Source organism: Sprattus sprattus (genome assembly GCF_963457725.1).
Source record: "Sprattus sprattus genome assembly, chromosome: 15".
Lineage (NCBI taxonomy): Eukaryota > Metazoa > Chordata > Actinopteri > Clupeiformes > Clupeidae > Sprattus > Sprattus sprattus.
The window spans coordinates 20,113,771-20,137,014 of record NC_137913.1 but is presented as its reverse complement, the minus strand read 5'-3'; the positions used below and the strand labels follow the sequence as shown (position 1 = coordinate 20,137,014).

General features: G+C 40.1%; 2 protein-coding genes across 2 annotated transcripts; both read left to right on the top strand.

The window, feature by feature from the left end:
• Window positions 1-13,301: 13,301 nt before the first annotated feature.
• Window positions 13,302-16,198, top strand: tbx3b (T-box transcription factor 3b; the record flags this gene model as incomplete). Its single annotated transcript, XM_080852623.1, has 7 exons — window positions 13,302-13,615; window positions 13,764-14,031; window positions 14,349-14,495; window positions 14,741-14,817; window positions 14,951-15,078; window positions 15,292-15,828; window positions 16,008-16,198. 7 exons carry the CDS (start codon window positions 13,302-13,304, stop codon window positions 16,196-16,198), a joined length of 1,662 nt encoding a protein of 553 aa, XP_080708749.1.
• Window positions 16,199-17,938: 1,740 nt separating this feature from the next.
• tm2d2 (TM2 domain containing 2) lies at window positions 17,939-21,218 on the top strand. Its single transcript, XM_080852056.1, has 4 exons — window positions 17,939-18,380; window positions 18,527-18,614; window positions 18,758-18,873; window positions 20,184-21,218. Exons 1-4 carry the CDS (start codon window positions 18,112-18,114, stop codon window positions 20,395-20,397), a joined length of 687 nt encoding a protein of 228 aa, XP_080708182.1. The 5' UTR covers window positions 17,939-18,111; the 3' UTR covers window positions 20,398-21,218.
• Window positions 21,219-23,244: the final 2,026 nt, after the last annotated feature.

Here is a 23,244-nt window from a genome sequence, read left to right as displayed (position 1 = left end):
AGGAGTCTAACCTACAAAGCAGTTCTGCAAAAAGCAAATGCAAATATTTGTAAAATCAATCCCCTTTAGTATTTCTGATGTGATGTATTTTGATCTAATTAACACACTAATATAATGTATGATTATATAAGTGTTCATTATTACAGGTTGATGAAAAAAAATCAGATCGAGGATGTTGCAGTTGTGTCTTAAACACACTCTAGAGGGCAGTGCAGTGGTGGATTCCTGACATTGGCAACCAAAAGTCCAGTGCTCAATCCCTGTCATGTCCTAATTACCAAAATGACAAGTGCCTCAAATCACTTCTAGAGGGAAAATATCACTACATTTATTACATATCTAGAGGGCCTAAGGAGAGGAAATTAAAGTTTGAGAAATTGCCTGCAGCTGACTGACTTTTACAGCATATTTAAAGTGGTTTGTCTGATTAATATGCTGAGCATTATCATCATTATTGATGCACAACAACATTTAATATAAATCTATTATGAAGATTTAAAACAAATATTTTGCCACTGATGGTACAGTGTCTTACTATATTTGTCTACTGAATGTATCTGAGTCTGAACGATATTTGGACTGTGTCAACATTTCTTTTGTATGATTACAGATTATAAAACTGCTTACAAACATCTTGTTTATGATCACAATAAAATGTCACAATAAAATGCTTTTCCACATGCCACATCTGTAGAGCCTTACTGCATCTTCATCTTGTGAAGAGCTGCACTAAAGGGACGTGAAGTGTGTGTAATTATTAAGACCGAACAAGACAAGGACTTCCTTTCCAATCCATACTCCTTCCTGCCCTCCCTCTTCTGTCTAATCTCACAGAGAGGGTGATGCTGGACCCCTAAGATAAATGAATGGGGCTATTGACTGCTAATTGGCGCCGCCAGGCTTTCACCGATACTCCTGGGAGGACTGACAGCAAGGCCAGTTTAGCCAGCCTGGGTGCTTATTGCTCCCCGTGGAGGCCGGCTATGGAGGGGGCAAAGAAAAGCTAAGGAGGTGTTAAGCCTGCTGTAGATCATATGTTTTGGATGGGGCAAGTTTCGTTTTTGTCACTAGCATTTCCGTTTGCTTGACAGATGTCCCGTGGGAGGAGATTACTTACATTGAGGGGGCTGGGCCGGGCACTTTGACGGGACAGCTGTAATTCGAAACACCTTATAGGCAGAGACTGCTGGGCACACTGTCTGCAGTATCAGTGCCCCCCTGTGTCTTCTATCTTCGTCCTTTACAGGAGGAGGAATCTGTTCAGCGAGTCAGAAAGTACAATTATTGTTCTCGCTGTCCTCAACATTGTCTGCACCTGCTCTGCTGTAACATGTGTGTAAAGTTAAACAGCAGTCCAGTGTCATCACAATCACTTGCCATTTGCACTTATCTATTACACCTGTTTCCTTTCAAAATAGCGTAACAAATAGTTATTTTATCATATATTTGAAAGATGGCAGCATTCTGCAAGCCTTTTTAATGCTAGTTTTGAGGTACAAAATATACATTTAAAGTACAAAGATGTTTAATGGAGAGCAATCAGTTTCAAACTTGGTTTTAAGGTACATTAGTTTATGCTATGAGCTTGGAAATACCTGTATGTTAGTCTGCAGCTTTTTCTCCAAAATGGCTGGTAACATACACCAAACAAGGAATCATTAAACCAAATAGCCATAAATGAACAGAAAAGTTTCATGTTTTGATGTATACCCTCCAGCTTAAATTTAAGATCATACCCACATTATCAGTTGAAATAAAATGTCCTAATCAAATTAAGCTCTGAACCTGAAGCTACGGCAGACATCCCACATTTAACCAGCCTACAGGAGTGTTGTGCTTCATTTCTGCACCTTTAGCAGTTTGTTGGAATGCGCTGTAAAAAGAAATGCGGAGAACGTCATGTCAGTGGGGCCTTAATTCACACACCTCGCACCTATCTATTATCTACCTGTAAATAATTAGATAATGAAGAGCCCCTAATGCTTTCCTTGGCAGATCAAGCTGCCTCAAATCCATAGCCTCTTACAGTGGCAATAACTGTCCTGTTTATCTTATGGGAGACAGAAGACATTAAGAACCGAGAAACACCTTTGGACATAAATATTCACACCGTTTTCAATGGGAGGCAGTGAGTGAGTGTAGCAGGGACGGTGAAGGGGAAGACAGATAAGCGGCTCTTTGTGTAACAGCACCCTTAATGTGTCTCCCCCTTCCGTTGCCTTTGTGCTGACAGAATTGTGAGAGGGGGCAAAAAAAAAAGCTCAAGAAAAGCACATCTTCTTAATTGAATAGGATATTTCTTAACCAATCTCTATTAGTGCTGCTGTTATTTGAGCTCTCGAATCAATATTTCACACAAATACTTGTCCTTTACTAAATACGCTCCACAGTGGTTTCTCCTTGGTGCCAACCTTAATCATCTGATGGCTTTTGGGGATTTTCTGCAGTGATTCCTTGTTACTTTCATGTACTGTAATTCTGAAACACAGACTCAATACCCTTTCACACATTCGCAGAAAACTGAATTACAAATGGCAGCTGTCTAGGCAGTTGCACTTAATGCTCTTCATAATTTTCCTAATTTATTTCTGTTTTCTTCTTTTCTCAGCTGCTTAAGTTCTGAAAAGCAAAGAATTCTTAAGACTTACATTCATGGCAACTTATTTCACAAGACTCCACTGCTGTCTGTTTCTTTACAAAATGACACGAAATATTAAATTGAAAGCAACACATAACTCAGGAACAACTTTATTATGTGTATAAGCCAGAGCATAATTGAAAAGTACGATAACGCTGATGGCAACACGTATACCCAGCTATGTGAGGGGAACAGTGAACATGTGAACAAGACAAGCCTTGAATGTAAGCCTGCTCCTCTGCCTCTGCATCATCCCCTCTAATAGAAAAGAGCAGAAAAGGCCCTTATTCACTCCTAGCCTGATTTATTCTCCCCCAGGAAGACTCCACTCACCCATTATCTGCCTGTCGATATTTACGGCTGCCTGCAATCAATAGGTCTCATTAACATTAAAGCTAACTTTGCTGGGTTTTGATTCTCCCCATGCAGATTATTTATTTGCACAATTTCCATCAGTGAGAGAGAGAGAGAGAGAGAGAGAGAGAGAGAGAGAGAGAGAGAGAGAGAGGGGGAGAGGGAGAGAGAGAGATGCTGAGTCTCTTGGCAGCTCTGACTGGGTCACAGTTTATTCTAGTAAGGGCCCCACCTCTTTTCCACATCCAGCTTAATAGTGAAATGAAGACTTAACAGCAGCAAACTTTGTTTGTCAAGTGCTTTAGGGGTCAAATCAGAGAACAGTACAACTAAAGCAAGACTATCACTTTATTACATTACCAATCAAAACAAACAAAACACTAAACATTGAGAAATTGTGTTAGAAAGAGCAGTTTGATTTTGGTATGCAAATGAACATATTCTTTATTGCAAAATTCTGGTCATCTCTATTACGCTACAGTCATAACAAATGTGGGCAAAGCTTCCTTGTAAGATATGATTATTAAAGGAAATTGTGAGTGTCTAAAGAGCTGCTTGCAAGTAAACAAACTTAAGTTTTTGAAGGGGTAGAAAGTCCCTCTACACTGTCAACCCAAACAGTTCTACTAACTTATTAACATTATGTATTCAGTACTTAAAACCTGGTATTTAGTTGACCCAATTTTAAATGTATTAGTTTTCTGAGCAAGTGAAGACGTTTTAATTGTATTGGAATGTATTTGTTTGTGTAAACATTTCCTGATATCTCATATTTTTTTTAGTATCTGACGTCATCAACGTCATTGAGAACACCATTGCAGAATAAAAGCGTCTGCTAAATCACAGATGTAAATGTACATCTGGCAACACTGGGAAGGCGGTCGACCAATGACAGTTCTCTCTACAGTAAGAGCTTGCGCAAGAAGTTGAGACATAAGGGAGATACCTTTTCAAAAACTTGTAGGGGCGTAATAAGTAGTTTGTGAAAGACCCAGAGAAACACAAATATCCAACGAGGCAAAATCCTGATTTTGGAATAATATTCAGAGTTTAGATAACTTAAAAATTATGGAAATGATAATAAAATAAATCAGCGTAGCCGATGTATAATTTTTAAGTTAAGTTTACTTTAAAAAAAATTATATGCACTCAAATTGTATTATGTAATCGGTTACATCAAAAGTTTAAAGTACTCTGAACTTGTGCAGGTTTACAGTGTATGTGGTCAATTAGCCAAGAAAACTAATGAGCAAAAATAACACTATTATGTACTATATCTGTAGAAAAAAACCCATCTTTAACATCTACAACACGTTATATGTCAACACCTAGATATCTGTTTCCTATGCCCCCTATGTGTAAGCCCCCTATGTGTTAGCATGAAGCACTGGTGAAAGAAGAGAGTGTGTCTGTGTAGCGGTTATCAATACTGTAGAAGGGTTCCAAGCATTGATTTGCAGGCATGTTTATCTGTAAATCCGCTCTCAAAATAGGAGTGCCTTGACAACATTTGATTCCAGAAAGCCATGGCCCTGTGGACCCTGGTGGGGTGCCAAACAAAAGGCTGAACAATCCCAGCATCAATTTTTCATCCTGTCTTGTAAGACATTAAATACCGCAAGTATCTTGCGTAAGGCGATACCCTGCCCTGTTTAGAGCCTGTGAAGCTTAACATCTCCTCATTGTTGACTGTTGCGGCGACTGCTCCCACACAAGCTCTGAAAGGACAGCCTTGAGATACACAATCACTGACAAGTTCTTCTTCCACATAAAAGGCACATTTGGACCTAACCCAAATCTGCCATGGAGTCAGATGATGGATTGTGTATAGTTATAATGAATTCAGTCTATATAAAGGCATTAATATTAATGCAGAACATTTAAATATTTTCCGCAAAATATCTTACTCTTGAACAGATCCAACCCAAATATGGCACATATTTGGCTTGTGAAGGTCTTATAAATTCAGGTGATGCACAAGCACAGAGTCAAAACAGAACATTCAGTAAACAACTGAACTGTTCCACTTGCTAAGAGCTCATTTAGTCTGGTTGTATTTTTTCAAGGTAACAAAAGGTTCACGACAAAAGCAGGTGAATCATTCTTATTAAAGACAGCATCTCACCAATGGTTTAAGAAAAGGGGTGTTTAGGGTTCACAGAACTTGCTACATCAGGAGTACCACCCTTCTACAGTCTCTGATCAAGAAAGACAATATCGACATTTGTGTGCAGTGAAAATGTACTTGTCTAAATTAAGAAGTATGAGTCAGGCTCAGTAAAGTGGGATGAAAAGCTCTGGAAGCACTCCTCAGAGTATTAAACAGGAATCAAAGTAATGAAGGCACACACTGAGGAAAATAAACAGGCTTTAGTTTAAATGAGGTGCTCTTTCAAAGTGTAAGTCACAGAGCACTATAAAGTCTTCTCTCATCTTGACACGGTTTCTTTATTTTTTCTTTGTCTTATTTTTGATGGCCCATATGGTTGTTTGGGACCAGTAGGTTATCTGAGGTTAGATCTACTGTGGTCTTTGTAATGAATCATGAGGGATGCACATTTTCAGGCAGGTGTTAATTTACAGCACAGCACTAATTTTAGATTTTAGAACTGAGTGGAAATCTCACACCATTGGTGCATGTGTCATAAGTGACAGTTAATTCTGAGAATAATGTGGCTTTTCCAGGCTTTGTGGTTTGCTGATGACCAAATAATCAAAACATGACATGGTAAAAAGTACAATTCTGCAGGTAGATCAGGTAGAGAAGAGTTCAGCAGGGAGATCAGGTAGGGTACAGTTGTGCAGGGATAACTTTCATTAGTCTACAACAACTGAAACCAGGGAATAGATTCAACTGCAGGGACCACACAGGAAATCAAGTAAAAGTACAAATAATCCAAATCTGTATTTATCGATCCAGAGGTCATACACAGCAAGGAAATCAGGGTGGTGAACGATATAGGCAAGGAGCAAAAAGGCAAAACTCCTGAAACAGGCACGAAGATCATACACAAGGAAAAAACAGCTAGGAATAAGAAAGGGATTAAGCACCTGAGTACAAAGACAATCAGGCAACTGGGAGGTGAAAAGGCTGGGCTATAAATACAAAACATAAAAAACAGGTGAGAACAGAAACTGGCGGGAAACTAAACAAGTTCACACACAACAGGTGAGGTGCAGGCTGAGAAGCTCATGGTAACACAAATAAACAAAAGCACATGGCAGGACAAAACAAAGAGAGCACATGTGTCTGCAGGTTAGAATTGCAAAAAACTGTACCTTAATGTAATATTACATACCTAACTCAGTAAACATATGGAGTTATCTAGCTGGCACAAATGGTCTCACAACATGTGTTAGTAGCCCACTTGTTTATGAAGGCGTAAGCATAACAGCTCAGAGAAGTAGTACCTACGTACAAGGGCAATACTAGTCTATAGTTGTCACAGAGCACGCACTTTAAAAAAAACCTCTTCTGCTCGCCCATTTCGTTCCCTTGCCAACTACCTATATCACCTATAGCATGGGCCGCCCCTGCGTCATTTCATACTTTTAGGTATTCACAAAATAATAAATATTTAAATGTATAAAAAAAAATGATGTCTATTGTCCACAATAGCATCAAGCTAACACAAAAGCATAACTGTCAACTTGAACAGACTATGAAAAGCAGCCCAGTTCTTCCCAGCTTCCAGTGTCTAATCTGTCATGAAAGTCTCAATAAGCTAATAGTTCTAATGTGTGAAAATTGATTTTTAGGAATCCAGTCCTCCTCCTCCTCTTCCCTCTTTTATTTGTTTTCTGTTTTCCCCTCCTCCTTCTCGGGCCCGGTGTGATTTATGCTCATGTTGCTATTGATAAGCTGAAATTGATTTTGCTGTGTAATAAAACCTGTCGTTTATTTAAGTCATGGGAGCCCCAGCAAAACTGGACTGAGCCTCTGACTTACTGGCTGTAGCATGAGCATACTGGAAGTATACAAGAACTATGGGAACCCTGGCTAATTCATTCATCCTGTTTCTTATTTTGATTCCTATTTCAACCATGACTGTTCATCTTGCAGAATAGATGCAAACACAGCAGCCAGCCAACACAGATATCAATGGAGATGGTTTCAGATGTTATTATTATTATTATTTTTATTATTATTTTTATCTCTCCACTGAAAAGGACTTGCCCTTTACAGAAAGAGAACACCCCTTCAGGGTGTTTGGGTAGCATTACAGTACATCCTGTGGTATGCATACATAAAGGGGGAAAAACGTGTTCACAGCCAGTTCTCCTCACAGCATGAGCGGTGGTGGGAGTGGGACGATGAGTTCCTGGTGCCATCGGCTTGCCCCCCCCACCCCCCACACTGTAAATGAGGAGGAGACATATTACAGACACATTACTGATTTTCTGTGACTGGACAAACATGGCCTCAAACAAATATCACTTGTACTACATTTTTATAGCCTTTTCATTGCAGTCAAGTCGAGTTTTGCCATCCATTGTAACGATCGAGAAACGCCATTGCAGTTCATTTGAGATAATACTAACCTGTTGTCACAGACACAACTGTATAGAAGCAAATGCACCATATCCCCAACAGTTGAAAGCTAAGAGTACTCACACACACACACACTCAAGTGACTTACCCTAATCGCTAACTTACTAGCATGATTGACAGCTTTGGAAATGGTACAGTTGTCATATCTACTTACCCTCTGTCACCATAGACACGGTTCTCTTCATAGTGGCTGGCAATGTTTTGAATACTGATGCCAGGCTTATTTAAGCTTGCCTTGACAGTCATGAGCACACTTGATATGTTATAGTTATTTGAATGTATGCTGATACAAGTGTATGTTTTAATAACTGCAGAGCTGAACCGATTAGTATCATACATGCATCCATGTTTTTTATTTATGTCAGGAGGTGTGTGTGTGTGTGTGTGTGTGTGTGTGGGCGTGCGTGCTTTTGTGTGTGAGTGTGTGTGTGTGTGTGTGTGTGTGTGTGTGTCTGAGCGTGTGTGTGTCTGAGCGTGTGTGTGTGTGTGTGTGTGTGTGTCTGAGCGTGTGTGTGTGTGTTTATACTGGTCTCTCGAAATGCTTTGGGGAAGATTGCTAATGCTAGAATACCGCTGTCCAGTTGCCAGTGGATCTAAGGCTTGGGAAAATGTTTGGAATTTCTCATGTCTCTCTGTGAATGTGTTACCCAACCTGCAACTGCTTCCCAACACCCCATAACAGGATCAGTGCCAGGGCCGCCTCCTTAACCCCATTTGATATGGGTGGACAAAGATACACAAGACTCTTTGAACGTCTGAAGTGTGCTAATAACACTACTAGAGTCTAATAAGTTGAAAGAGTAGTTTGGCCCGTTTCACAGTTTCAATTTGTTTACAGACAGGCAGGTGGTAGCAATTTCCCCACTAGATTAACACAAGCATTTTTAAATTAATCTTCATATGATAGTAAAATAATATTGAAATGTTGAGAAATGGGGGATAAACTAATTTAGCCTATACTAATAATAAAGAAACTAGCCTGCATAGGATATTGAGAACGTCATGCATCTTTCTGTACCGCCCATGCAGGAAACTGTAGGTGTGCTATGAAATTATTCCCTACTCCAGCCCTCTTACTGCCTTCACACCTTCTGGCTGCTGTTTAACTACATTCCTCCCACCTCAAAAGTCCAAAGAGGTCCAGTAACACTATCATGTTAGCAGTGAGCTATTCATCACCGCTCTGCTGTCTAAACAGTAAAGGTGTCTGGGACATTGCATTGGCAACCTCTCTTTCAGCATTTTGAAGGCACACCACTGTTATGCAGGATTGGATGCTATGACCTTAACTGTGATACTTGTTATTGCCTTGTTATGGAATAACTGATAGATAAGCAGGTTTAAAGGTGAATTAAGGATTAATAGGTATTCGCTAAAGGTATGCTAGCAGCTAAAACTAACGAAATCTCTTGAAATGTGCTGACTTTGACATTATGACAAACTAATTACTCAACGACTGTCCTTACACAGTCAAACATCAATCATGTGCAACACAAGACTAAGCAAGACGGCAAATAAGCTACTTACTAGATCGGCAGAAGGTAATCAAAGTCAGGTCGGCGGGCATCGGCAGGCAAAACTACAGAAGGCAGTTATATGCCTATCGACCCTGCTATGCCATTGGTACGGACGCAATTCTCCATATTAAAAGTCATTGTAGCGCCCCAATTTTTTTTAAGCTGTTATTTTAAGGTTAAACTTCTTATCCTAACCCTAATCCTAAAGCATAATTGTTGCATATTGTGCCTTTAAGTTCACCAGAGCTTGCTGTGTTTTTGCAGTCCAGGTATAACCAATAAATGTTAACAAATCTTACTGTCAATCTTATTAACGATACTGAGAAAGACACAAATTATGAATATTATATAAAACATTTAAGACCGAGTTTTGTTGTTTTTAAGTGACAAGTGACATATCCCTTCTCACTTCTTTGGGAAGAAAGTGGAGTTTAATTTGCGTAGAATGATTAGGCTGGTGCGGCATATCCTTGAAAAGCAGCACTCTTCCATCTATCTCTGCTGGGTATGCAAGGTAATACCCTTTCACACAGGCTGGAATCTCGCAGTGTAATCTTAGCACGGTGAGGATGAGGGCAGCAACACCTCTGTACCACAGACCAAGTGACTGTCAGGGGACACCAGCATCCTCACAGCCAAACACTTCCAAGGACAAAATGGGCTGTTTTTTTTTCACAATGGTGGCAGTAATCGCCAGGCGGTGGCACAGTTTAAATCCAACCATTCATCTGCAGCGATAAGTTTCACAAGTAACCTCACGAACAACGGCAAGGCCTCCCGTTAGCTCCTTACTCTCCTTCTCTTGTGTCCGACTTTGAAGTCGTGCTGATTGACAGGCAGGGTTTCCCCTGGCCCGTTTGCCAGAATAAGATCAGGTCGTCATAAGTCGTATACACGGCATATCTGCCCTAAGCCTTTTGTATGAAGCTCTCTTTACACAGGATTCCGTCAGATGGACAGCAGGCCATAGACCATGAATCATTTCCCCTAAGGCTATTTTGAAGTTTCCCCAGGATAACTGTAAAGTTTCTAACATTTTTATATGCTTTTAACAACAAAAACCCTTCAATCCAAATAAAATATTGCATTACCTTGATTAAAGTCTGCACTGTTGCATCAAGCATACTGCTGATTTTATATGCAAATCAATGTGTTTGTGTGAGTGTTTAATGCAGAAACACAATGAAGGTCTTTTCTGTAGTTATCATTTGGCCCCTACAAAAAGTCCAGTTGCGGGAATGTCAGCTGTCAGAATGCCGTCACAGGAATTCCAGCTGAATGACTGTGCCCACAAGAGTCCCTTACAGAACCACTCAATCATAATCACCTTTAACCCGTTAACCAAAAGAGTGTGTTTATTAACAGTGGTGTTACACTGGGGGAGGTTGGGGGGAGGGGATGAGTGAACTGCAGTGTGCTACTTTGAGTGACATGTTCAGTAGCAAATGTAACCGAACACTTCCACACCACTTCCACAGTGTGTTTAAGAGCCATATGCTGGCAGGCATTTTCAATTGTATTCCAGAAGTGTGTGGGGGGGGGGGGGGGGGGCAAACAAAGGTGACACCAGACATGAGAGCTGCTTGATGATATAGACTGACATGATACAGATGAAAAAATGACAGGGGTTACCCTGATCAACATCATGACATCGGTTAAGGTGAGGTCTACAATTCTAGTCTTATACATTTTTATACATATTCAGCGAACTTCTCATCACTATTCTTTAGCTGTCTGTTCTGTGTGTGCGCTCCAAAAAACTCTGGTGTTCCTACACAGTCCTGTCTCTGTAAATAAGAAACATAGTGGCTTTGATCAAGCCATAAACAACTCCAACCAGTAAGCATGTTACACAAGAGCATGTGTAATTTGATTGGCTATTAAGCTCAAATATCAACAAACCTTCACCAGAATCACAGACTCTGCCTTTTAAGGTACAGTGTGTAGTGTTTAGTGGTATCTAAGGGTGAAGTTTCTGAATTGCAACCAGCGGGATACCCTTCCCTTTACAAGCATCTCCCTATGTAGATGCGAAGGGCCCATTCTAAGCTAATAAAAACACCTTTCATAGTTAGAGGTAATACAGGTATACCATTTATATACCAGGTATACCAGTTACATTTCTACAAATAGATGCCGCTAAAAACTACACACTGTACCTTTAAGTCGCAACACTCTGTGATAAATTCGTCTTTCATTTCCCCCATGTAAAATCAAATTTGACCTGTTTTTATAGCTTGGGGTATAGGCGTTTTATTTGTCATCTTTCTTGTTCTCATGATGAAATGTGATGGCATGGGTTGAAAGTGGAGGAGGAGACCCGGCGCGGGAGCATCTCGTGTCCTGAACCTGCTGTTCTCACTCACAGAGCGGGTTTTACAGCGACGTTCCCAGCCTGCCAAAAAGCGGGGGGAGCCAAACTCTGCATCAATAAAGCCCAGTAACTAAATACACAACCTAATCCTGCCTGGACAACCGCTGGCATGCTCCGGCACTGTGGTACAGATTCCCCCCGCAGACAGTCGACTGCAACGGGTTCATGTCACTGGCCTCTCACAGTGGGAGCCCAGGAACTGTGAGGTTTTATGTGAGACAGGGAGTGGAGGGGGGATGAGGGCAGCATTATCAGGACCCCTTTAGTATGTTCTTTACACAAGTCTAGTGTGGCTTACCCAAATCAGTACCAATAACAGAGGGGCTTTGTTATGACTGTAAACAATAACATGCAATTTCACAGTAATTTGATGTATTTGATTTGATTAAATTTCACTTTATGTATGTCGTAAAAACAGATAGATTAAGTTGAAATTGTTTAATAGTATCATTTCTGGTATGCATCGTAGCTGTAGATGTGGCGTTTACATTGAGTAAGATCACCCATATCGTCAAAACTTGTGTAAAGACCAAACAACAAAAAACGAAACAAATATGACAAAGTTTAATTCTCCTGTAGTTTGATTTAAAACTTTAATCGCAACATGTTATGTTAAGTGCCCTTTAAATGTACTCTGATCAGTCGCATCATTTTTGACAAATTATTTTCACTGTAATCACACGAAAAAGTTACATGTGATTGCAGCACATACTCATATGCCTTTGTGTATCTGAGGTCATGTGAGACTCCACTGTCCCCATACCAGTAATAGGGCTTTCCTTGATTGAACATGAGGTGATTGACAGGAGAGAGAATGTTGTGCTGGTGTGGATGAGGGGAGGAGAGGAGGGAGGAGAGGAGGGAGGAGAGGAGGAGGAGAGGAGGAGGAGTAATTCCAGTTAAAGCTGAAGTGGAGCCGTACAGAATTTATTCACACCATGTTAAAATGTCCTCGGTCCCCTCATCTTCTTTCTCTCATAGGTATAAATAGAGACATATTTACTTGAAGGTTACACTGGCCTGCACTAAGTTTCCATTGTAGATAAATAAACTGAAGACGGTACACAACTGATAATAAACTATTTATGGAATTGTATTATGCATTTCTGTGCCCTTACTTCAAATTGGTCAAAATATCAGCACGCCCTTTAAATCAAAGTGTGAGAAACTAACTACCATGAGTCAGAGAGGCAGTGGCTACTTCCTTTATCCTTTCAGCAGATTCAAGTTCTGGTTTCTGGCTTTTTAAAATTGCTGACAGAACTTATTTAAGCCTTTCCCCCCTTAAACCACGCCCAGGATGATCCACAATTGGCCCGGACGCGTGAAACAGTCTATCAACCTTACAACTTCGAGCCAACTCTCTCATGCCTGCCACCGAGTTGTCCATCCAGTCAAGCGCAACAGTATCCCGCAGTGAGAGACGTCTTCTGCGATGGATTTCGTATTTAACAGTCGTAATGGGCACTTTGGCATGTGAGAAGATGAAGACGGCATAACAATTTGTTTCTCGCGTTGATCGATCAATATCGGTGCGCAGGGACTGAACCATCAAGTCAACATGTTTTGATAACCTCGGTAAGGCCAACAGACACAGTTGCGCAATCGAGTTGCCCATCATATAAGAAGGATCATACAGCGAAAGACATTTCTAAAAAGAACTGTGGAATTAGTATCCTTGTAGGCAACCGCAGTGCGTCGAGAAATGGTCGTCTTTACGTTTTCTTCAAAACAAAATCTATGGTTGACACATGTGAACACAAAGCGTGTTTCCACATTTTTGTAAACTTTCAAAACAGGTTATTTGGAGACAGGTTGGAGTGACTTGTGGAGACCGTGTTAACAAGGCTTGACGGAAGTTTGAAAATGACTTACCATCCACTCTCGGACTTCCCTATGAATGCAATTCTGGGGCAACAGTATCCTTTCGTCCCAGTTGTTGGGTCTTTTCCGTGCGTACCGGGTAAACTCACAGAGGACAGGATCGTGGGCAACCTTGCGAACAGCATCCAGTCTCCCTTCCGGGGAGAAAATGCTAAAGCCGCGCATCTTATTAAACTGAGAACACGTGAAGCAGAGACTGAGGTTGAGGATGACCCAGTGGTTCACATAGAAGCCAAAGATTTGTGGGAGCAATTCCATAAATGTGGAACTGAAATGGTGATCACAAAATCCGGAAGGTATGATTTGACTTTGAATAATAATATTAATTTGATTCAAGTTCAATTTTGTATCTCACAAGGTCTGCGGAGGATGATAATAATCCACGTAATCTGTGTGGGAATAGTCTAAAGTTAACATGTTGATGTCTTTTCTATCTTCTCACAGACGAATGTTCCCACCATTTAGAGTAAGATGTTCTGGTTTTGACAAGAGAGCGAGTTATATTTTGTTGATGGACATTGTGGCATCAGACGAGTGCAGATACAAATTCCACAACTCTCGCTGGATGGTGGCTGGGAAAGCGGATCCAGAGATGCCCAAGCGAATGTGCATTCACCCAGATAGTCCAGCCACTGGAGAACACTGGATGTCCAAAACAGTCAGTTTTCAAAAACTGAAGCTGACCAATAATATGTCTGACAAGCATGGATTTGTAAGTAAGCTATAATTACATTTTCATGCTGGCAAAATCTGACTTGACTTGCCAACGCCTGGACTGTCACAAAACGTTTATAAAATAAAGAAAATATTAAACTATTTAAACGAAATTGAACTAATCAAAAATAATTTCTCAAACAACATTGTTGAAGCATTAATATACTTTAAAGTGTCTTTGAATTGTTGCACACCATTCTGTACACCACGAATATACGACATAAAATACCCCACTTTTTGGGAGAAAACAAATGCATATTATCGGGAAGTAGATTTAACAATGACTATTTATCTTATTCCTTATGCATTCAACAGACGATTCTAAACTCCATGCACAAATATCAGCCCAGATTCCATGTTGTGCGGGCAAATGACATCCTCAAACTTCCATACAGTACCTTCAGAACATATGTCTATCCGGAGACGCAATTTATTGCTGTGACTGCATACCAAAACGACAAGGTATGCATTCTGTATCAGCATTTGTGTTTCAGTACATTATTCAGGAGAATACAGGTGGAATTGTGAAATTGAAGTTGATCCAAATGTATTTCCAATAAAGTGTCATTACGTGTGTTTAGATGAGGACAGAAAGCATGGGCTACGTCTGTAAAAATAATAAACTGGCATCATTCAGCACCGAATTCAGTGTCCTCATCTCAAGCTTAGGGGAATCCTCAATATTTATTTTTTATTTCATTTGGCAGATAACACAACTAAAGATTGATAACAATCCATTTGCAAAAGGATTTCGTGATACTGGAAATGGAAGAAGAGAGAAAAGGTATATCGTCGTCGAATAGTTTCTGTTTTCTGCTGTAGGCCTATGGACTACAGCACCTCCTTTATCGATATTCTTTTTCAGTATTGAAGGTGTATGTTTGCTGTTTCTAGCGGTTCTTTCGTTTGCATTTCAGGAAACAATTAATTTTGAAGACAGTGCGCTCCGGTGGCCTTAATTCCAAAAAAGACAAGGACGTCGAACTCGATCGAACTTCCCCAACCTCTCGCCAAATAAGGCCTGTCGTCACGTCCACATTTAAAGGTTAAACATGAATATTTTTTCTAAGTACTTAAATTAAGTCATACTTTTACCTCTGCGTATACATTATGGAAATCTGCTCGACAGACTCGCTTCAAATGACTTGGAAGCACATTATTTTAGCCAGATAATTGCTATTGTAATTCGATAACTCTTAATTAGAGTTACTATTTTTGTATGTTAAATCTGCTTTATTTAATCACTTCTGTTTGAAAGAAACCAGTGACAGTGAAGCCGATAGCGACGAGGATGAAAATAATCCTACTGTCAAGGATGGTCCAGACCCATTTGAAGTATCCACAACTACAGACATCCCACAATTAAGCAATGAGCATACTAAGGCCAAACTCGACTTCGGTGGCACCCAAAGACTCCGGAATCTTGAGAGTGAACCTAAAGCGGAAAATGATTGGCCTACTAACGAGGGGAAAGAGTTCCAGAAAAAACAGCTACAACAACCCCACATTATTTACACGCCAGGGATGATGGAACAGCACTTTCTAAGTTCTCTAAATACTACAAACAATGTTTTAATTCACCCAACGCCATTTTACTTTGGACGGAACATTTTGATGTCTGAAGGAATGAGCACCTTGGACACCGGCAGACTGTTGTCATCATCCCAGGGGAGAAATGGAACGTCAGGATTAGCCACTCACCATCAACAACCATCTTTGTCCTCACCACAGGTAAGGAAAATCCGTTTAATTAACTTTGTTTGCACTCAGGTATATTTACGCATTTTAATAAGTGGTGCGTTTTTACGCACGGCTTTTCTGCGATTCTTATTATGTCCTCTCGATCATACACTGTCCATGTTACATGCCTTCTCATTGAACAAAAGAAAAAATATAGTTGTATAGTAGGTCTAGATTTCATTTCGTTAAATATGACATACAACATTTTTAATAATTCCTACCTGTTTCCTCCAGGGTCTCGGACTCCCCCCGGGTGGAAGCTTTCTACCCTACCCCTGTGTGGCTACTGCTGCTGTCGCCTCATCCTGGGTTCACCGACTTCACTTTATGAATGCATGGGGCCATCGCTCGCGGAGCAAGCCCTATTCTCTCCCAATAAAGGTCCCCGGCAGCGCTATCCCCACTGCGATTTACAGAAAATATGACCTTAATTTGGAAGACTATATGATGAAAAAAATATTATTCCCTACATCAATGGAAGAAGCGTCTAGTGTTCAAATGACACCTGGAACGCAATCTCCAGGCCCCGTTCCACAGTGAGTGGAACTGAAAAGCTACGTGACTTTTGTCTCAGCCTCAAGTTCTTCATTGTTATTGCAATAGTTAATATAATGGTTTACAATAATGTTTTGAGTGTAATCTGGTTATCTGAACCACTATCGCCAAAATGTAAAAGCGGATCCTATTTGCCTGGTTTGTTGATGTGGTAAAATGAATCCGAGCGAGTCACATCAAAACTTCAGGAATGAAAAGGAATGGCTCTAAGTGAAGGAAATGCAAAATAGGCTACCTCGTATGATCAAAATATCCTCGAAATAGTCCCCTCATAAAATAGACTTGGTCAAAAAGGGACGAATTTCTTCTTCATTCTTGATTCAGAATCATCTTGCAGGCTCTTTTACTTTACACAGAATCTTCACACTGTCTGGCATCCGAAACCACTGTTTTTCTAGTCATATAAAGACTTACTAGTTATGAAAAAAAAAATCAAAACTTGTTTGGAAAACTGGTAATTAATATTACAGGATATATAATGAATTGACTTTGGCAACCTGCAGCCCTGCAATTATAATCAATATTAGATGAAAAGAAGTACTCTGTATTGTTTCGTATCGGAGTTTATTATGCTAAATTAATTAAATGAGAATATAGGGAATATGTTTGTCGAATATGCAGCACTTGCTGAACAAGGATAATGTCTAAATCTGTGCTTATATGTGTGTCTAGTATATATGACAAAATATGTCAGAACGTGTACGTTTTTGTATTTACTGCTAATTTATCTTAGAAATGCATCTTGTAAAAATACGAGTCAATAATGAGTGCAAAGTAAGAATTTGGATTCCTCAATAAACGACTATTACACTGATTCAGTTCACTTGGATTTCTCAAATAATATGTTGGCTAACTGAATGAACTGAGAGCATGTTTTGTTTTGTTAATGCCACAGTGTATCTCGATCTGTCTATCTATCTATCTATCTATCTATCTATCTATCTATCTATCTATCTAGTATCTATCTATCTTTTTCAGCCCTGTCAACCTCAAGAAATACTTGCTAGTATTTGCATTTAATGAAAATATTCCCCACAAATCTCAAACAACTGAACTCGGATAACACTTTGTGTTGAAATAAGCAAATATTTGCGTTCAAAAGCAAATAACAAAACCGAATGAAGTCTCACTTGAATAACTGAATGAACAACTTCATAATTATCCTTATAGCTACTGTAAATGCAGGCATACGCTAAACACAAAAAATAGGGTAGGCTATTACCTCCCTGAGACTGAAAACAGTCAGTCAGGGAGATGTCATATGTGCCTTCATAGATTTTAGCGGCACATATTAAATACATGTATTTGAGTTCAACACTAAAAAAAACTATTCGTATTTAGAAAGGTGGGGCCGCCAGTACAACTTCTAGAGTCGGGATGACAGTCAGTGTGAACAGAAGTTTTTTAGGCGCAGCCAAAAGCCACTGCAGTTATACGACGCGAACGAACTCGCCTAAAACACGACGTCATCTCCGTACAGTGGCGTCAAGAGGAAGCGATCTTCTTGTTGGGCTACTGGCATCACTGCACATTAATGATATAATGTAGTTGTCATCAAGATTAAGGTTATTGTTTATACTGCTGTAAAAGTGTTGAATTAAGATCAGTTTCTACAGTCAAAGCACCAGCTTTCAGGTATTACTGGCTTGTAAGCCAGGCAGCAAAACCGATTACTATTGTTGTGAAGCGAACGTTAGCACAGGAAGCTAGCAAGCTAGCTAGCTTGCTTTATAGCCCTGTGTGAATTTTTCCCCCCCTTGCATGCATCAATAATCTAAACAGAATGTTTCGGATATCTGTCAGCTACATCTTACTCTGCGGACAATTTTTATTGCTGATAACTGTCTTGTTATTGCAATGTCTGGAGGGTATTTACTCCCAGAATTCATCTGACACTCCTGGAAATGGAGTTAACGTTACGTTATCAGCAACAACAGCAACATTTGTGGACCAAGCTGACAACGTTACCAATGCCACAGCAGTGGATCCTGTGAGTGATTCGGAACCGTATGAATACAACGGGGAATCACCAGTTGTCCTCTGTCGTTATTTGTAAGTTTTGCAGTTTGGACCGGACATGACCTACAGCTTTAACGTGTTGTGATGCTTTAATGTAGCTAGCTAGCAGCTACCTATCGTTTAGAATTTGCCATATTATGTATAATTTCTTCCCAACTTAAAGTGTGATTGTCTTTCAGACCCGATGAGTTTGTATTCTGTCAAGAACCAGTGGACCACGCAGGTAACGTCACCGCATTTCAGGAACTGGGGCACGGGTGCGTTAAGGTTAGTAACAATGTCTTATTCAATTTTCTCGTTGTTATCATGAACATTGACATTTCTTTGGTATAACAGTCGAATCCTGTTTTGAAGATGTTTATTGAAATTGATCAAACTCGTGTTTCTACTTTTAACTCTTCCTATTGAAGTTCGGGGGTCAGGTGTACAAGGATGTCAATCATACTGCAGTTTGGTGCACCGCCTTGGATGACATTGAATGTGCTGGACCAAAAGAGTTTTTGAGAGGAAACGAGCCATGTATCAAGTAAGGCCAGCGGCAGATAAATCATAAACTGTGACATTTTCATGATTGAATCGATCTGCTACGTATCATACCAAAGTCGTACAGGCACAACTAAACTATGCCTATTGCTAACTAATCAGAACTTTGTTTTTATTGTGCCTGCCCTGTAGTTGTTTGTATGTGTATTCTATCAAAATGTGCTTTTTTTTGGGCCTTCTCAGAAAGGACAGGGGTTTTCGTGATCTAGTCAGTTTCCCAATGTGTCTCACACTACTACACACATGGGTGGTGGTAGGGTGATGGTCAGGTTGTCCAGTGAAAGAGTTATTGAAAAAACTAGTATTTTGGCATTTCACCTCCATTGACAGTGCCCAGAAACAGCCTTCGGTGGACGTAGCAACTTGTTACAATGACCTGATATGCTACTAAACTCGGAATTGGCCAGGTGGCACCTAAATATCAATTCAGCCCCATACACTAGCATTATGAAGCAATCTATAACCCAGTTCATGAATGTGAAAACAAGCATAGTAAGCATGCTCATCACTGTTTGAAAGGCACAATCAATCAAAGTGTATTCCTCAGGTCCAACTATGCAGCTGATTTACTGAAAAAGTTGAAGAAAAGGGATAGTATATTCCATAGCCCATTGTGTCTGTGAATGTATTTTCATGACATGTATGTTAAGAAAACAGTTACTTTATCTCAACTGTGATGATTAATTGCTTAAAGTACATTTTCTTGACTTGGCAACTATCCAAACTTTAATCTGTTGCCTTTTCATATCTTCCCTTTTGTTCTGATACACGCACCTGCCCCTGCCCCAAACTTGGTGCCCCATATTCGAAACATTAAGCCCCTACTTCAGGAAAAACTCAGGAGGATTCTAAGCCATTACATACTTAACCCTTAACCAAAATAACCCATATTCACTATTTATTGCACAATAATCATACTATCAAGGGGATCTGTTGCCAGCTATATAATGAATGAAAATGCTGAACTGGTATAGTTTAGTAGTGAAAATGAAGGTGGCTTGTTGGGGGTGATACCACAAGGTGGCAGTGTTTACCTATCTAGGAGGAAAAGGGTTGCCCTTGTACTTCCATATGGGCTCAAACCAGCAGTACAGTTACAGATTATGAAAGCAATTGGTGAATGTGTGATTCTAATGTACCTAAGATGTTAAATCTTAATTGTTTAACCTGTACCATGTGTTATTTTTCCACTATTAAAGGAAATTATACTGATTTGTGCAAATGAATGGAGGATAAGAAAATGCATCAAATGTCAGAATTTATTGAGCCCTTTTTTCTCTCATATGTGAACAGGTACACAGGACACTACTTTATCACCACGCTGCTCTACTCCTTCTTCCTGGGCTGTTTCGGGGTCGACCGCTTCTGTCTCGGTCACACGGGCACAGCGGTTGGCAAGCTGCTCACCTTGGGCGGCCTTGGCATCTGGTGGTTCGTCGACCTGATTCTGCTGATCACAGGAGGTCTGATGCCAAGCGATAGCAGCAACTGGTGCACCTTCTACTGACATTGAGTATTTGGTCAGGCAGAGGAGAGCAGAGCAGAGATGAGGCCCTGTAAAAAGCAGACGTTGCTTGGGGTGCACCAAGGAGAGTTCTATGTGTTTTTTGTGCACATCTGCATGCATTAAAGCTGCTTTAGGATGTGTTGTTTGGTTGCTTCTTCTAGTGACTACTCACTCTCCGCACCATGCTTCTTGAAGGACTGAGAAGACAAGCCTTGTCTGGACAGAATGTTGTTGGCCCCCTACGCACATACTGTATATTCATGGTCTTATATAATGAACATCGTATGTCTGCCAAGCCCTCTCCTGACATGGCATCTTGTGTTTTTCTTTTTTTGTGTTGTTTTATTTCTTTTTCCTGGGTTTGCTGCCAATTTGGCTGTCAATCCCCCCTTCATTGCTTTTAAACCTGTGACACATTTTCAATCAGCCTTCGGTTTTGGGTATTGTCACCCTTCAATGGTGTTGGATCTGAATAGATAGATTCTCCTCAGGTATTTGTTTAAAAATTCTCTTGCCAAATAGGATGAAAATATTTGCATGAAATGCTGGAAGGCCTCCAGTGTAAACACTGCCTCTCTCAGCGGAACTGTTGTGTTTTCCATGAAGGACGAATGGAGTGTTCAGAAAATACAGCTGGATAACTACCAGCATTCGTCAACTAAAAACCAGAGCTGTTTGACTGGGCTTTGTCTTCTAGGCTTAGCTGAGAATTTTTTTAGGGCGTACTATTGGTAAGCAATGTGGTTTCCATGGACTTAAGGAGGATTCTTGAAGTTATTCTCTGATGCTTTCTATGAGCAGGATTTCAGGATTCCTTGTAGAATCCGCATAGTCACAGTCTACATTCAGAAGTCATTGAGGTTCATTAGACAAGAGTGATGGCAAGGAGTCCCTGCAGTTAAACCTTGAATGTAGGGTGCTTTTTTTAATAAGTGTTTTTTTTTTTTTACTCTATTTATTATTACTGAATTTGTTTGAATTGTGCAGTAAGTGGAGACTTTGCTTTTTGTTGTATTTTGTTGACAGTATAAATGGCTCAGCCTCATGTATTTTCTGTTGTAATATTTAACATTGAAATATTAAAGTGTCTCACTGAAATGTGTCAATATTATTGACAAGGATGACCTTGAATGTGAGTTCTGTTTAGTAATTTAGGATTATTGCCATTCCTTCTTGCCATGGAATGGAATATTTCTCCTCAGAGGATGCTCAGAGAATGAATGTTCCCCACATTTCTGGAAACATATTTTTTCTCTGTAACCTGTACACTGGCAAATAACTTAGCAGCTCCTGAGGAGGCCTACGTATTTTTAATGTATTTTGACTGCCTAGAAATTGTACTGATCTACTACACTGAAAAAGCTTGCAGTGTGCTAAAATGGTCTTCATCTATTGTTTTAGCTCCCACTAAGCCAGGTGACGTAAGACAAAAAAACACAGTGTTGACATTATCTTTGTCACTTACTTTTGATATTTCTCTAAACCAGTTTGTCAGTAAACTAGATAAAGCCAGAATTGCACTCAAACAGACCCCTTTTGGCAAATATTGCTGACATTACAATGGTGGCACCCAGTACAATGAAAGCAATAGAAATTGAGCTGCTTCTCTACACAGACGAAGAACAGGATTTCCTGTTGAAGGCCTTGCTGCATGCACTATGATCAAGGTCTGTGCTGGATAGAACAACGATTGCTGATTTTCTTTTTGCAAGTTTATGAAGAATTAGTGAAAAATACCAATGATCTGAATTAACCTCTTATGTGCCACAGATTGGGCCTCAGACAGTCTTTTGTTTGTGTTTAAGGACATTGAGAGAGTGAAACTACAGTGTGCCAGGTCTACCAAATGGGGGTATTCTTGTGCCTTTAAGCTTCCCTTCACTCTTGAGGTAAGGACATTTTCAATATTTGCCGAAAATGATTCTAGATCTGAGGTATGCTAAATGTGTGGCAGTTTTCCCTGACATTTATGCAATTCCTTTCATAACTACAGTGTGTGTGGGTATGTGCACTGTCAGATGAGTCATAAATAATTCATGAATTGATGTCTCATTGGGGGGGTTGATGGACAGACATTTTTTGCAGTGTGATGTTTTGGGAGTCCTCAAAGACAGTTGTTTCTCTCAGAGATATGTCTTGACTGTTTAATGATGTTTTCTGAAGTGTAGCATTCAGATATCTCTAAAATGCCCCAAATCCTATCATTAGAGGTATTGGGCATCTCAGTTTGATTGACGCAAATAAATAGCCATACCTGATACAGATGGCCAGCCCACTAGGGCACTGGTGACTGGATTTAGTCTAAATTATTTGGTCATAGTGACAGTTCTTTGATGCATTATGATTATTTATCTCCCTCTGGAACGAAATACTGTTTTCTGATTGGCTAATGGGGTGTACAATAAGTTCGTATAGATGCACACCTTGGACGTAGTCCCAGTAGAAAAGTTAAATCGCCGTTCCATATCAATGCTCTTGAATGGTTACCATTGACAACCAACGTAACGTTTATTTTTTGACAGCTAGGATAATTCGAAAAAAAAATCCATTGAAATACATAGTAGCTAGTTAGCCTCACTGTGGCGATATCCAAATCAATATAAACAAATATTAACAAAGTTGAAAGTGTCCCATTGTAGTTTTTGTTTTTTTAATGGCAGTCACTGGGCATCGGTGCGAGTCCAGCCTGAAAAACTATTGGACCCCAAGTGTAGTTGAGTTGAGAGGAAGCGATGGAGTGACATTTAAACGGCCAGTGGTCCAGCTCACACGGCTAACTCGCCTGCTCCTCAACGCCTTGCTGTCGATTGTGAGCCTTCGACCAAAATGACCAAACTTGACCTCTCT